The sequence below is a fragment of the Elephas maximus genome, chromosome 1 (assembly GCF_024166365.1).
Source record: "Elephas maximus indicus isolate mEleMax1 chromosome 1, mEleMax1 primary haplotype, whole genome shotgun sequence".
In the NCBI taxonomy this organism is placed as follows: Eukaryota; Metazoa; Chordata; class Mammalia; order Proboscidea; family Elephantidae; genus Elephas; species Elephas maximus.
The window spans coordinates 3276582-3291704 of record NC_064819.1 but is presented as its reverse complement, the minus strand read 5'-3'; the positions used below and the strand labels follow the sequence as shown (position 1 = coordinate 3291704).

The window sequence follows — 15123 nt, the reverse complement described above, 5'->3', positions numbered from 1 at the left end:
TGGACACATAACAGTCAGATCTCATTCAAGAGCAAGGCATGCAATACAGTGAAGCAGCGAAGAGTTTGGACTCTAGAGCAAGATTGCCTGGGTTCAAATGCCAGCTATACCACCTATTGCCTGTGTGGCCTTGACTGTGTTTCTTAATTTCTCTGGCCTCAGCTTCCTTATCTATAAAATGGAGATCAAAATACTACCTACATCATAAGGTTACCTTGAGGATTAAATGAAATAACACATAAAGTAGTTAAAACAGTGTTTGTGCGGCACGATGGATTGCTTTTGTATGGCCTTTCTCACCACAGTCTTGTGTTGTCGTTGTTAGGTGCTGTTGAGTTGGTTCTGACTCATAGTGACCCTACGCACAACAGAACGAAACACTGCCTGGCCCTGCCCGGCCCTGCGCCATCCTCACAACCGTTGTCATGCATGAGCCCATTGTTGCAGCCACTGTGTCAGTCCATCGCGTTGAGGGTCTTTTTTTCACTGACCCTCTACTTTACCAAGCATGATATCTAGCTCCCACCAAATGATTGAGTGAGACTATGCAAATAAGGTGCTTGTAACCCACCAAAAGTATTGGATAGCTTGCTAATAATGCAATTAAGTTGCATGGCACCCTTATGTGGGTGGGACCATGCAAATAAGGTGTATGGAACCCTAACAAAGGGATTGGTCAGTTTTGCCATCCTGCTAGGCTTAAAATGAGCCATCCCAGAGTTGGAAAGGGGGAACCTCACCACCACCAAGAGGAAGAGATGGGAGCAGAGTGTATCCTTTGGACACAGGATCCCTGTGCTGAGAACCTCTTAGACCCAGAAAACAAAGAGAGAGAGCTGTAACACTGGAGACATCAAGAAGCAGCAGCAGAGAAATGGCAGCAGCAGAGGCAGCAGAACCAGGAGACAGCAAAGTGGGCTTTCTGGCTCACAGAGTGAGAGAGCTGATGCCTTCCTCTGGGGCCATATTTTATATTAACATAGTTAAAGGGATTCACCATCATTCTTCAATCCGGCAAAGAGAATCTGTCTCATGTAAGTGAAAAAGATGGAAGTTGCAGCCTAATGCAATGTATCAGGCACATAACAGATCTGGTGAAGGTTGGAACAGAAAAAAAATCTCCTTATAGAAATTAGTGCAAATTGTATGCCCGAACATGAAGCTAGAGCCTGTAGGCGTATGAAGTTAAGTGGATATACTTAAGGTTGACTGTGTGTAAAGATGGAAAACTTGGTGGCATAGTGGTTAAGTGCTACAGCTGCTAACCAAAAGTCGGCAGTTCAAATCCACGAGGCACTGCTTGGGAACTCTATGGGGCAGTTCTACTCTGTCCTATAGGGTCGCTATGAGTCAGAATCAACTCGATGGCAATGGGTTATATGTAAAGATGGGAACAAAGGAAATGAATAGTATATAAAAGGATGTAGTCACACTGGCTGAGCTCAGACAGGGTGAGGAGACCAAGTGAGGCAAGGTGAAGAAGCTAGCTGAGCTCAAGCTTCCCTGGGTAGTTCCTCTAGCCTAAGGCAAAGGAGAAAGAACCTGAGGAGGTGGGCATTCTTCCTGTCCGTAAGCCATTAACCTCTGGGGTTGCTTCACACAGGATAAAAGGGTGTGAGTTCTAGGCCAACAATCAGTACTCAGGCCACCTAGCTTTCCTCTCCAAGCTTTATTTTGGAAGTTGTGAAAGTGAGAAATGAGGAATCCAAGAATCGAATTCTTAGAGAGACAAATTTTAGAGTCACCTGAGAGGCGAGGTGGAAGAACAGGAAAGAACCAAGACTTAGTGCTATAACCACTTGTTTTCTTCTTAATCTGTTATCCAGATGTTACCAACATTATCCCTTGTTTGTACAGCTTGAGGTATAGGAGTGGTAATGGGTCAGACCATCCACAGCCTCCAAGTAGTTATGTGTATGTTGCCTTCCTCCTGCTCATAGCCGTTTGATACTCCCCTGTAGCAAGCGGATACAGGCCTCACAATTGTCTAGGGCAATCATATATCCCTGTCCTGGTTTACTCCTGCTGTCCTGGCCTAATTATTGACGGTGCTTCTTTTCATGCTCAAAAGTGCCTGGTTTGAATGATAGATGTGGTCACCTAGTGCACCCTACTGTCTAGGGTCAACGCTGCCATCTCTGACCTTTTTAGCATTCCTTCTTTATTAAGCCTCAGGAAATTCAGAAAACCACTCGTATCACACAGAATCATCCTAGAAAATGTTCAAACATGTTGCCAATAAGGGCAAGAATGTGTAGATACAGGAAGCAGGGGGAGAGTGCTCCTGTAGGTAGCATACTGTAGCCCATCCCTCAGCTGGGAAACATGACACCAGCTGTTGGTGGACATCTTAGTCTGAGTTGCATTTTCTAAGAGTTTTTGCATACATTGTTTGGGTTTTTTGTACTGTGCTATATAAACTAATAGAAAAGGAATTTATTTTTTTAACTATGAACATTGTTGCTGTCTGTGAATAAGATAAGGAACTTCAGTAAGGGCGGGGGGGAAACGTAAGCTTTCCCACAGGTCCTGTGCATAGGCAGTGAGTTGTGATGGATGCCTTTCTCGCTGTGGTCTTGTAACAGCTACCAAATGACTGGGTGGGACTATGCAAATGAGGTGGTTGTGGCCCATCAAGGGTATTGAACAGCTTGCTAATAATGCAAATAAGGTGTGTGGCACCCTTGTGGGGGTGGGTCTATGCAAATAAGGTGTATGGAACCCTAACAAGTGGATCGGTCAGTTTTGCCATCGTGTTGGGCTTAAAATGAGCCATCCCAGAGGGGGACCGGGGTCTCACTACCACTGCGAAAAAGAGATGGGAGTGAAGTGCATCCTTTGGACCCCGGGGTCTCTACCAGGAGCTCCTAGGCCCAGAACGCAGAGAGAGAGAGCTGTAACACTGGAGACAGCGCAAGATGGTGAAAAGCAGCTGCAGAGAAACGACAGCAGCAAAACCAGGAGACCTACACAAGACAGCCCAGTAGGCTTCCCAGCCCACAGAGCAAGGCAGTTATAGTAGGCTTGCCGACCCATGGAGGGAGAGCGCTGAGCACCTTTAGGCCGAGGCTAACTGGTGGAGTGGGGTGCCCCTGGGGTGGAACTAAAGAGCTTTGTAACACTTGCCCAAGCGGGGCAAAGCCAGGGCCAACCCAAGAGGCCTGAGAGGCCTGAGGGGCTGAGGGCCAGGAAGAGGCTGGTCTGTGGGCATGGCCGAGAAGCTGTCCTGACCAAAGAACTGTATCCTGAGTCATTCCTGATCTGGAATTGTAACCTGTTACTTCCGTAATAAACCCCATAACTGTGGCTATGGTCTGTGAGTTCTGTGTGGCCATTGCAATGAATTATTGAACCCAGCAGAGAGGTAGAGAATGCCGTGGGAGGGACAGCTGGTGTCAGAATTGGTATAAAGGTTAGAGAGGGGAAGTGTGTCTGACCTCTGCCTCATAGGGATCAGCCTTGGGCCGTTGATCTTGATTCTCCTTCCCCTTTGAGAATTTAGAGGAAGGCAGATGGCCCCGCCTCGCCATTTTTACAGGTAGAGCGTTCCATGAGAATAAGTCTTCCACTTGCCTGTCAGTTCTTCTTTGCCGAAGTTGTAGGAAGAGCCATCTGGCTATTAGGACCCTTTACTTTAACTGACCACCCTGACTGAAACTCTAGGGTAAGATTAAGATGGATTTAGTACCCAGACATGGCTGTTGCATTGAGGCCCCAAAACCCATTGCCGTGGAGTGGATTCCGACTCATAGCAACCCTGTAGGACAGAGTAGAACTGCCCCACAGTTTCCAAGGAGTGCCTGATGGATTTGAACTGCTGACCTTTGGTTAGCAACCCTAGCATTATCCACTACCCCACCAGGGTTTCCGCATTGAGGCCAGAATTGGGCAGAAGTCAAGGTGTGGTTTCACTAGGTCATCATCCCTGCCACTGGGTCGCTGACCATCTTCCCATACAGCCCTGCTTCGGCCTGCAAGGAGGGCGCTTCTGCCAGCGTGAGCGTTTCTCAGCGGAGCCCTAGGTGTTGGGAAGACAGCCAGCCAGCTCTGACCCATTCCCTGTTTTGTCTGTCTTGCCGTGCTGCAGGTGACATCAGTTGCAAGGGGATGACCGAGCGCATTCATAGCATCAACCTTCACAACTTCAGCAATTCCGTGCTCGAGACCCTCAACGAGCAGCGCAACCGTGGCCACTTCTGTGACGTGACGGTGCGCATCCACGGGAGCATGCTGCGCGCCCACCGCTGCGTGCTGGCCGCGGGCAGCCCCTTCTTCCAGGACAAGCTGCTGCTGGGCTACAGCGACATCGAGATCCCATCGGTGGTGTCGGTGCAGTCAGTCCAAAAGCTCATTGACTTCATGTACAGCGGCGTGCTGCGCGTCTCGCAGTCGGAAGCCCTGCAGATCCTCACGGCCGCCAGCATCCTGCAGATTAAAACGGTCATCGACGAGTGCACGCGCATCGTGTCCCAGAATGTGGGCGACGTGTTCCCCGGGATCCAGGACTCAGGCCAGGACACGCCGCGAGGCACTCCTGAGTCAGGGACGTCGGGCCAGAGCAGTGACACCGAGTCGGGCTACCTGCAGAGCCACTCGCAGCACAGCGTGGACAGGATCTACTCAGCACTGTATGCGTGTTCCATGCAGAACGGCAGCGGCGAGCGCTCCTTCTACAGTGGTGCAGTGGTTAGCCACCACGAGACGGCGCTTGGCCTGCCCCGTGACCACCACATGGAAGACCCCAGCTGGATCACACGCATCCACGAGCGCTCACAGCAGATGGAGCGCTACCTGTCCACCACGCCCGAGACCACACACTGCCGCAAACAGCCCCGGCCCGTGCGCATCCAGACCCTGGTGGGCAACATCCACATCAAGCAGGAGATGGAGGATGATTACGACTACTATGGACAGCAAAGGGTGCAGATCCTGGAGCGCAATGAATCCGAGGAGTGCACAGAAGACACCGACCAGGCCGAGGGCACCGAGAGTGAGCCCAAGGGCGAGAGCTTCGACTCCGGCGTCAGCTCCTCCATAGGTACCGAGCCCGACTCGGTGGAGCAGCAATTTGGGGCCGGGGCGGCACGGGATGGCCAGGCTGAACCTGCGCAGCCTGAGCAGACCACGGAAGCCCCTGCGGAGGGTGGCCCGCCGCCGCACCAGCTAGAGACAGGCGCCTCCTCCCCAGAGAGAAGCAACGAGGTAGAGATGGACAACACGGTCATCACTGTCAGCAACAGCTCGGACAAGAGCGTCTTACAGCAGCCTTCGGTCACCACGTCCATTGGGCAGCCATTGCCAAGTACCCAGCTCTACTTACGCCAGACAGAAACCCTCACCAGCAACCTGAGGATGCCTCTGACCTTGACCAGCAACACACAGGTCATTGGCACAGCCGGCAACACCTACCTGCCAGCCCTCTTCACCACCCAGCCCGCGGGCAGCGGCCCCAAGCCTTTCCTCTTCAGCCTGCCGCAGCCCCTGACAGGCCAGCAGACCCAGTTCGTGACAGTGTCCCAGCCAGGCCTGTCGACCTTTACTGCACAGCTGCCAGCGCCACAGCCCCTGGCCCCATCCGCAGGCCACAGCACAGCCAGTGGGCAGGGCGACAAAAAGCCTTATGAGTGTACTCTCTGCAACAAGACTTTCACCGCCAAACAGAATTACGTCAAGCACATGTTCGTTCACACAGGTGAGTGTGGGCTCCCAGGAAGCCTGGTGCAGGAGGTGGGAGGGGCTGTGGGAAGGGAGGGGAGGACAGCGGACAGGAGGGAAGGTTTGGAGTCACCTCTCAGATTTTAAGGAGACTCTGCCACAAGCATCTTCTAGAGCCCCAACTGTGCCCCCGTCTCAGAAACAAAGCACCCTACCACCCAGAGACAAAACCACAGAAACCTGGATGGAGAAGGGCCATTTGGGAAGAAAGCCTGATAAAGAACTTACAGATACATGTCCCTTCTAGGCATGGGAGTCTGTAAAACATTCTTTGATTCTAGGTACTTAGAACTGGAAAAGTCTTTGGAAGTCACATATTCCAGTCACCTTAGTTTTACGGATCCAAGGTGCCCAGGCAGAGCAGGAATGAGAGACTTAGTCTGTAGCAAGTTCTCTCTGAGCCATTGGCACGAAGAGGCCACAGAAAGGCGGGTGCAAACTTGAGCTGCATTCGTGGTCCCTGAAATGAGGAGGGGTGATAGGCTCACTCTCTTCTCTATTGATTATCGTCTTTTCCACATCTAGAAGCTACCTTAGAACAGGACTATAGACTGACTGGGATACATTCAGAGGAACAATGATGAGGGTGGGGAAGGGATACAAAACCATGACTGAAGGTCCTAGAGGTGTTCAGCTTGCAGAAGAGAGGACTCGGTATATCATATAAGTCATTGTCAAGGTTTCGAGTATCAAAGCAGCATAATGTAGTGCGTAAGAGCTTGAGCTCTGGTGTCAGACTGACTGGGTGTGAATTCAGCCTTAGCCATAACCGAATTTGTCATCTTGGGACAATTACTTAACCCTCCTACACTTGAGTTTACTTGTCTATAATGTAGGGATAATAGTGATACACATTCCTTTTGGTGTTGATTCAAGGGTTACGTGAATTTATACGTGAACTTCTAACTTAGAATAGTTCCTGTCACATAATAAATACTCTGTGAATGGTAGTTATTATTATTATTAAGATGGTTGGGAGGAAGAGACATGAAGCTTATTCTGACTCCAAAAGGTAGAACTGGAACAGTGATTGGAATCTGTAAGGAGGTTTTTTCAATTCAATACAAGAAAAAGTTTGTCAGCAGTCAGAGCTGCTCTCAGATGGGATAGACTGCCTCCAAAGGGAGTGAGTCCTCTGTAATTGGAAGTGTTCAAGGAGAGACTGCGTGAACATTTGGTAGGGGTGTTACGGGGGGGAGTCATTCAGCAGGTGGGTTGTTGGGCGAGATGGTGTCCCATTCCCTGACTCTGTGGTTCTGGAGCCAAGATCTCCTCCCTCCCACCCAATGCTCTTTCCTGGCTCCATACAGACAGGACAGGCATAGAGAGTGGGAACGCCACAGATGTTTTCCGCATCGATGACCACCTGTGTGACTTGATCCCACGCAGATTCTCTTGTTCCTAAAAATACCTGCCCCCAGTGATGCTTACAATATTTGGAGTTTCTATCATGAGTGTCCCTCTTCTAGTAAACCACTGATCCCAGAATATCCCTGTTAAATGACAATTAAGTTGCCTGAGAAAACAAATCAGTTTCTCAAAGCAACCTTGTGTCTCAGGTCAGGAATCTGAGGGGTAAGACATAAATCAGATAAGTTTAAATTGGGGAATAGATGGGAAGAAGAATAGACAAGCTACCCAGCGTGGAAGTGAACAACCGAAATGGAGCATGACTTAAGAAGAACATGGCCTTCTTTGCAGTTCTACTTAAGTTGAAACATTATGTCAGTCAATATTTGTGTCTTCATGGGAATCAGTGGGTCTTAAAGATGATAATTTTCACGCCTCCAAATGAACATAGTGATTCACTACTGAATTTAGAAAGAAAACCAGGTAGTAGTGAATTGCTGTGTTTATTGGGGGTAAACATATACATTAACAACTTAAGCTTAGTCAAGGAAAATTTTCCGTGTGGTATGGGTATTACGGTTATTACGTGCTTTAATCAAATGGTAATATTTTTTATTTATGTAGCAATTCATGGTTTACAGAGTGCTGTCACATATATTATGTCCTGTGATCGTCTGAATAGTTGTCTTACAATCAAATTAAGGATTAGAGGGGAAAATAGACCATTTGTAGAACAATCACTTGTCTTCTTAGCCAAAGTTTGCATGGCTGGTCTTGGATTAATAAACATATCTGACTCTCCCCTTCTGTACATCACTTCATGACACAGGATATCAAAGTCACACACTCCATTAGATTACATATTGAAATAAGCCTCTAAACTTACCACATGAAATTTTCAGTGTACTATCAAAAGTTGTCTTTTCCATCCACAAATACATTTCTCCAGTGCAAGATTCTGAGGTAAACCCAAATTGACTAGATTTGCCCCTGGTTAAAACCAGCAATGTTTGCCCATTTAGACATCATAAATGCAAAAACTAAAAGTAAAGTCATTTTATAAATTTGAGTTGTGCTCCTAGTGTGGTCTTCACATCTCTAGGAAACTATGACGGTCCTCAGTAAACTGTGTATTGGTGTGTATAATATGGCCACATTTGAGAACAATTAGCCATGTGCATTCGCCACTCAAGCACCTCGTTTAAAAGAAGCAACACTCTTCACGCACCCCGTAATCATTTGCCAGTGGCCATTTGGAAGGACCATCTATCTGGCTGTTGAGACTCTCGTGCAGCTGAAAGCATCCATAATTAACAAAGTTTAAGAATAATTGGTCCAGATCTTCAGAAGGAAGACCACCTGAGCACATAGAAGTAACCCAGGGCCTGTTTCCAAACAAGGTGCTTTCCAATTTCTTAGGAAAAAAAAAATTGTTTTTTTAAATGAGACCTCACAACTTGCCAGAAGCATAGCAGAGTCCTTAACTCTTAGGACATGTTTGAAAGCAAGAGAATTAGAGAAAAAGCAAAGATCACAGAAACCATCCTGTCATGCCACAAAGCAGGGCTCCTCCACAAGAGAAAAAACAAGAATGAAAAGAAAGGACTAGGAATGGAAAGGAAATATGGAGGATGTAAGAAGATTAAACCTTGGAGTCAAAGAGGATCTGGAAGGCAAGCCATAAAGAAAATTCAGAGATAACCCTGGAGTAAACCGACTCATAACGATCGATGTGGTCCCCATACCAAATCAAAACCCAAGCCTGATGCTGAGGAGTATAGCAATCAATGTGGTCCCCATACCAAAACAAACAAACAAAAAAAAATCTACTGCCCTCAAGTTAATTCTGACTCATAGTGATCCCATGGGACAGAGTAGAACTACCCCATAGAGTTTCCAAGATGTGCCTGGGGATTCAAACTGCCAACCTCTTGGTTGGCAGCTATTGCACTTAACCACTCTACCACCAGCGTCCCCATACCAGCAGCATGGAAATTAATGGGCCCCACCTGAGAGCACCCGAATCAGACTCTGGGGCTGTAGCAGGTGATTTGGAAACCCTGGTGGCGTAGTAGTTAAGTGCTACGGCTGCTAACCAAAGGGCTGGCAGTTCAAATCCACCAGGTGCTCCTTGGAAACTCTATGGGGCAGTTCTACTCTGTCCTACAGGGTTGCTATGAGTCGGAATCGACTCGACAGCACTGAGTGGTTTTTGGCAGGTGATTCTGATGCACACGCTAAAGAGCTAATCACTCCCCTAGAGGGGCGGTTCGGAGGACCTGGGCATCAGGTTTCTTTTGTTATATAACCTTGTTCTGTAAAATTCCATTAACAAGAGTCTATGTGTTTGGAACCAATAAGTCAGAGTTACAGATAACAGCTTGATTTGATAGTGTATAAATTATATATGGAAGCAAATCTCTCATGTACGAGAGGTAAGCCAAGTCTTTCAACCTGCACAGGTACCACGGTAAACATACATCTCATGGCACATAGCAGCACTAACTTGTATTATCATTATATGGTTGCCCGCTAGGATGTAAACTCTGTGAGACCAGAAGCAGTTACACACACACACTTACACACATGTATATGTAGATACCTTATACTTCAATGCACCCAGCATAATACCTTGCACATAATAGACGCTTGCTAAATACCTGATGCATTAATGAACCAAATCCTTCCCTGATGATGTCTGATCACTTCCAAAAGGATGAGGGGTTTATTTCCATGGAGTTGTTTATTGATTTTATGATCTAACCCCACGGGAATAGTACAAAAATACATATTTACCTATTTTTACATTAAGGACTTTCTCCAAGAATATAAATACGTTACGTTTTAAATACCACGTTCTATTTGTGCTAACCGTGCTCTGTGTAACAAAACAGCACACATAAAAATATGAAAAATGACCAGGATGGCATTTGTCTCTAGTTGTAGGGTCGACAGATATAGCAAACAAAATACAGGATGCCCAGTTAAATTTGAATTCCGTATACACAATTATAGTATGTGTCCCATGCAATATTTGGGGCATAAATATACTACAAAAATATTCATTGTTTTATATGAAATTCAAATTCAACGGGGTGTCCTATACTTTATCTGACAACTCTATCAAGCTGCAGCATTTTTTTAAGACTCATTTAGGACTTCTTGCTTTAAAATCTATAGATGAATACAGGTTAGCATATGTATCTGCCTCTAACAAATGTTTGTTGAATGAGATAACTTCTGGGGATATTAATATCTGTCCCACTCATAAAGTTGTAACAAAAGTCAGGTAATGTGGATGAAGTGCCCTAAGATCTTCAAAATTCTGTTTAACATCAAAATATTTTAGTTGTCACTGAAGCCACAGACGTTTTGTGAATGCAGCGTGTCCCCCATAGGCAACCCCTCCTAGCCAGGCTGGCACCATGATAGCTTCCAGGAGCTGGGAAGAAGGGTTGTCAGGTGATTACACCATCTGTATCTCATGTATGGGCCCCCTTTTTTCCAGACTTCTCTGGGTGGACAGCAAACTCATAGAGCTTCATCTTACTCCATCTGCATACACTTCCGTTGCTGATACTAAAGTTTTCACAGTTTCTGTTTCAGTCTTGATTTTCCCCATTCAGAGGACCCACACTTTCAAGAAACCCTTCTGCTCTTCCTGCCAGCGGTCACCTTTCCCTATTCATGCTCTCCTCTTCCTTCCTTGCTTGCCTGCTGTCCCGCCAAGCACCTGGCTTGGTTTTCTGACCCCTTACTGTACCCCTCAAAGTTTTCCAAAGGGGAGGGTATGTGCTAGAGCTGATAATGGGGAGGCAGTGAGACAGGAAAAAGGGCTTCTGAAAAGCATTCCCAAAACAACATTCACTGAACTTCCTGCAGCCCAGGAGAGCCGGGTGAGAATGAGAAAGAATAGGAAGAATAAATGGGTTCTTGCTGAGCCCCCAGTACAGAGGTACCCGTTCAGAATTGGGAATCTCAGTCCATCCAGATCGCCTTTGCTTGAACTTCGTGAACTCAGGGCAGGGCCCTCTGTACCTCCTAATCTAAGCAGTGTCTTTCCTCGTCTTTCCTTTTTTTTCCACTTGTCAATCACGGCAGGGCGTTAGTCGCGGGTCCAGGAGAAGGAGTTGGAAAGTGGTTCTTTAGAGAGTAGGCATCCAGCAATGGAGAGAAGTATATATGTTCACCACCACCACCCTTGGAATTGTGTGGGAGCCTGCTTCCTCCTTCACTGCCTCCCCTCCTCATTCGCTTTTTGCTTTCTCTGCCTCTGATGCTCAGTGGCTGCTTGCTAGGAAATTGCCCGTGGTATTTGATGACGTTTTATTCATGATACCACGCCTTGCCATTATTGTTGCTGTGTGCCAGTCAAGTCGATTCTGACTCATAGCAACCCTATATGATGGAGTAGAACTGTCCCACAAAGTTTCCTAGGCTGTAATCATTGGGGAAACAGATCGCCAGGTCTTTACTCCCACAGTGAGGCTGGTGGTTTCCGACCACCGACCTTTCAGTTAGCAGCCGAGCGCCTAACCACTGGGCCACCAGGGTTCTTCTTCACGTCATTTCTCAGGTGCACCTATCATCGGTTCCCTTTTTAATTTTCCTGAAAGTGAGCATATACTCTGCTGGGCACTGTGCTAAGCGCTTTATCTCTTTAATTTTCAAAACACCTTACTGAGGTGGATACTTACTGTGTTATTCTGAAGTTACAGATAAAGAAACCAAGGCTTGAAGAGGTTCAGTAAGCTGCCTAAGTCACTCAGCCAAAGAAATGGAACTCCTATCTGACTCGCGCATCTGTATAGCCCCCAAATGGATCTTTTTAAAGTAAAGGGTCTTGTCTCATCTTTTCTCCACATATTACAATTCAAAAGTCTGCTTTTAATTTGTGTCTCTTTATAACAGGGATCAGACTTGCCATTTCCTGGTCATAGGCTCAGACCCGGAAAGCCATCCGTGGCTGCTCATCTTCTCTTTTCCTTTGTCCATTTAGAGAGCCACAACCATCTCGTGAAGAACGTTGAAAGGCCTTTGGGGATCTTTATAAGTAAAATGCAGGGAAATCATGGGGGAATTAGCATTTCTGCTGAGTGAGATTGTTTCAAAGCTATGCATATAGCAAGAAAATTTCTAGACACCAACTCATCTGAAAATACACCCCATTTCGTCAGACAACTTCCTGAAATGCCTACAATCCACCACCACAGCACCTTAGTAATTATAGCGAGCACCTTCCTTTAAGGAGCTCCCAAGTGCTTTGCAAACATTTCTCCTCATTAATTATCATACCATTTTTCTGTGGCAGGGAAGGGAACAGGATAATTTGTCCTATTTAAAATGTGGGACTGCTGATGGATCCAGTGATTAAGCAAGTTGCCCTCTGGTTACATGCTGATAGAGCCAGAAGTAGAGTCCTCAGGGTTTGTGGCCACAGGCAGAGGCCGTGATGTAACTCTTCACTGACGGGAGGGAGAACAAACCCAGTGAGATGAAAACACTGAAAAAGTAGAGGGTCACACAGATAATTAATGGCAGAACGAATACTAAAACAAAAACTAAACCCCGTGCCGTCGAGTTGATTCTGACTCATGGCGACCCTCTAGGACAGAGTAGAACTGCCCCATAGAGTTTTCAAGGAGCGCCTGGTGGATTTGAACTGCCGACCCTTTAGTTAGCAGCCGTAGCACTTAACCACTACACCACCAGGGTTTCCAATACTACATGCATACAAATCACATACAAATATATCCCACTGAGGGAAAGGATGACAACTGTGAGTAATCAATTTATAGTCAGATTAGAAGGGTGTGAAAGCAAAAAGCCTTCATCAATGACCTGGCCTAGAGAGAAAACACACTATAAAAACATGAAAGTTTCCAACAGCAAGAACATTTTAACACAGTCAAAATTTCAACTTCCTAGTAGCCAAAATACCATCTGGAACTTAAGACACACTTTCCGTTAAAGGTGATAGATAGGTGGACATGTTTTAAAGGTGGTTGGCCAACTCATCACGGCCTTCATGAGCTGTACCGAAAGCAGGATCATGGCAAAGACCAACTGAGTCCAAAGCATGTTTACAGCTGACAGTAACATACATGGACTGTCACAGCACTCTCAGGGAATCTCTCATTTCCAAAACGTTTACCTGTCAACACTGTACTGAAGTCTGCAGCAAACTGGGAGTGTGAGCAGTGAGGTTTCCTGAAATTGTTCCCATTTAGTCTAAAAGGGAAATTTTTCTGTCTTACCCTTTGATCCTCTGGACCATACTTTCCCATAAGTGAGAATGATGAGAAGGAAAACCAGAGGAGAGCTGAGAGGAGAGAGCGCTAGGTCCAAATACTTATGAACAACTAACAGAAAAAAGTTTAAAGATCCATAAAGCTGATTCAGAAATTTGTGGAGTAATTCCTGCATGAAACAGCCAGTTATTATGATTGTGGTGTGGGCTTCAAAAGATATCCTTTTATTTTTGCAATCACAAAGAAAAAGTTTTCGGATGAGATAAAGATTCGTCAAACAGACCAGGAATGTAAATCACTTTACGCTGAGTCTGGCACACGGGAGGCACTCAGTACATGGTGGTGCTGCTATGACCATAACACATTAAACCTCTTCTGTTTCATAATGGAAAAAAAATTGGAAACACAGTCAGGCATATATTTTAAATAGAAGTTAACTCGATTTTTTTTTTAATTTTATTGTGCTTTAAGTGAAAGTTTACACATCAAGTCAGTCTCTCATACAAAACCTTATATACACCTTGCTATGTACTCCTAGTTGCTCTTCGCCTAATAAGAGAGCACACTCCTTCTCTCCACCCTGTATTCCCTGTGTCCATTCAGCCTGCTTCTGTCCCCCTCAGTCTTCACATCTCCCCTCCAGACAGGAGCTGCACATATAGTCTTATGTGTCTGCTTCTCTTTAGTTCTGGATGAGTAGAGACCAATAGTTATATTACTTTACCATTTTTAACAAGCTTGATTGCTTAGTTTCTAAGCTGACAGCAAACTATAGAAGCAAACTGAGGAGAACGAAGGGCTTCTGCTATCATCCTAAGAGCAAAGAAAGAGACAGAAAAACTATTTTAAAAATCGACCCAGGGGTTCAAAAAGCACATGGGACTGTTTAATTGGGAGGGTTGGGAGGTGAGGACAAATAGCTTTGTAATAAGAATACCCTGCAAGCATGCCCACACCGCTCCTGGTAGTTTGCAGAGTGATTTCCTGTGTGTTTCCTGTCAGCACCTGCGCAGTGAGGTAAGTAGGGCTGTATACCTCAGAGACATGTGGTGATTCATCAGAGTGGCATGCCGTGTGTGGTGCCAGGATTTGAATAGGACCATTTGACTTTGAGAGCATTGTGTTTTCCACCATCTACTCAACTCCCACACCTAACAAGTCCAGTCTGCGGCTCAGTGCAGCCAATATGGAATAGGCAATTATTTGTTAAGTTACATTTTAGGAACATCTCTGTTCAAAATAGTTAAAATTGAAAGCATAGCTCTTCAGAAGGACTTATTCCAGTGTTGGCCATATTTTCCAGACCTATGATCAGGACATGGGCACATTCCTATACAGTATACTGAAGGTGGGGACTGTCTTCAAAGAGCCAAGCTTCATGACCACTGCCCTTAGTTTCCAAAAATTCTAGAGTCCCTTGTCCCGAAGATCTTTCCCCTCTCTTATTTCTTATATTTGTTTGATAATGTTAAGGTGAAACACATAGCTAAATCCCCTAATGATGACATTGAAAATGACTCCCCTATAGTAGCCCTAGAAACCCTGGTGGCGTAGTGGTTAAGTGCTATGGCTGCTAACCAAAAGGTCTGCAGTTCAGATCCACCAGGTGCTCCTTGGAAACCATACGGGGCAGTTCTACTCTGTCCTATAGGGTTGCTATGAGTCGGAATCGACTCGAAAGCAACGGGTTTGTTTTTTTTGTTTGTTTGTTTGTTTTTACAGTAGCCCTCCCTTTTCTCCACAGAATGGCCTTTGAAGACTTTTAGTTGGGGAATACCTTGGAGCTTTCTAAGAGAGCTATTTTCTG

The 15123-nt window shown here is 46.0% G+C and overlaps 1 protein-coding gene across 9 annotated transcripts in view; it reads left to right on the top strand.

Annotated features, from left to right (window-relative positions):
• ZBTB20 (zinc finger and BTB domain containing 20) overlaps positions 1-15123 on the top strand; it is a 356126-nt gene that overhangs the window by 327848 nt on the left and 13155 nt on the right. For all 9 annotated transcript variants that reach the window (XM_049891897.1, XM_049891354.1, XM_049888355.1 and 6 more), the window contains one exon: positions 4088-5692. In XM_049891897.1, the coding sequence (XP_049747854.1) occupies positions 4088-5692 (1605 nt within the window). The remainder of the gene's footprint in view (positions 1-4087; positions 5693-15123) is intronic.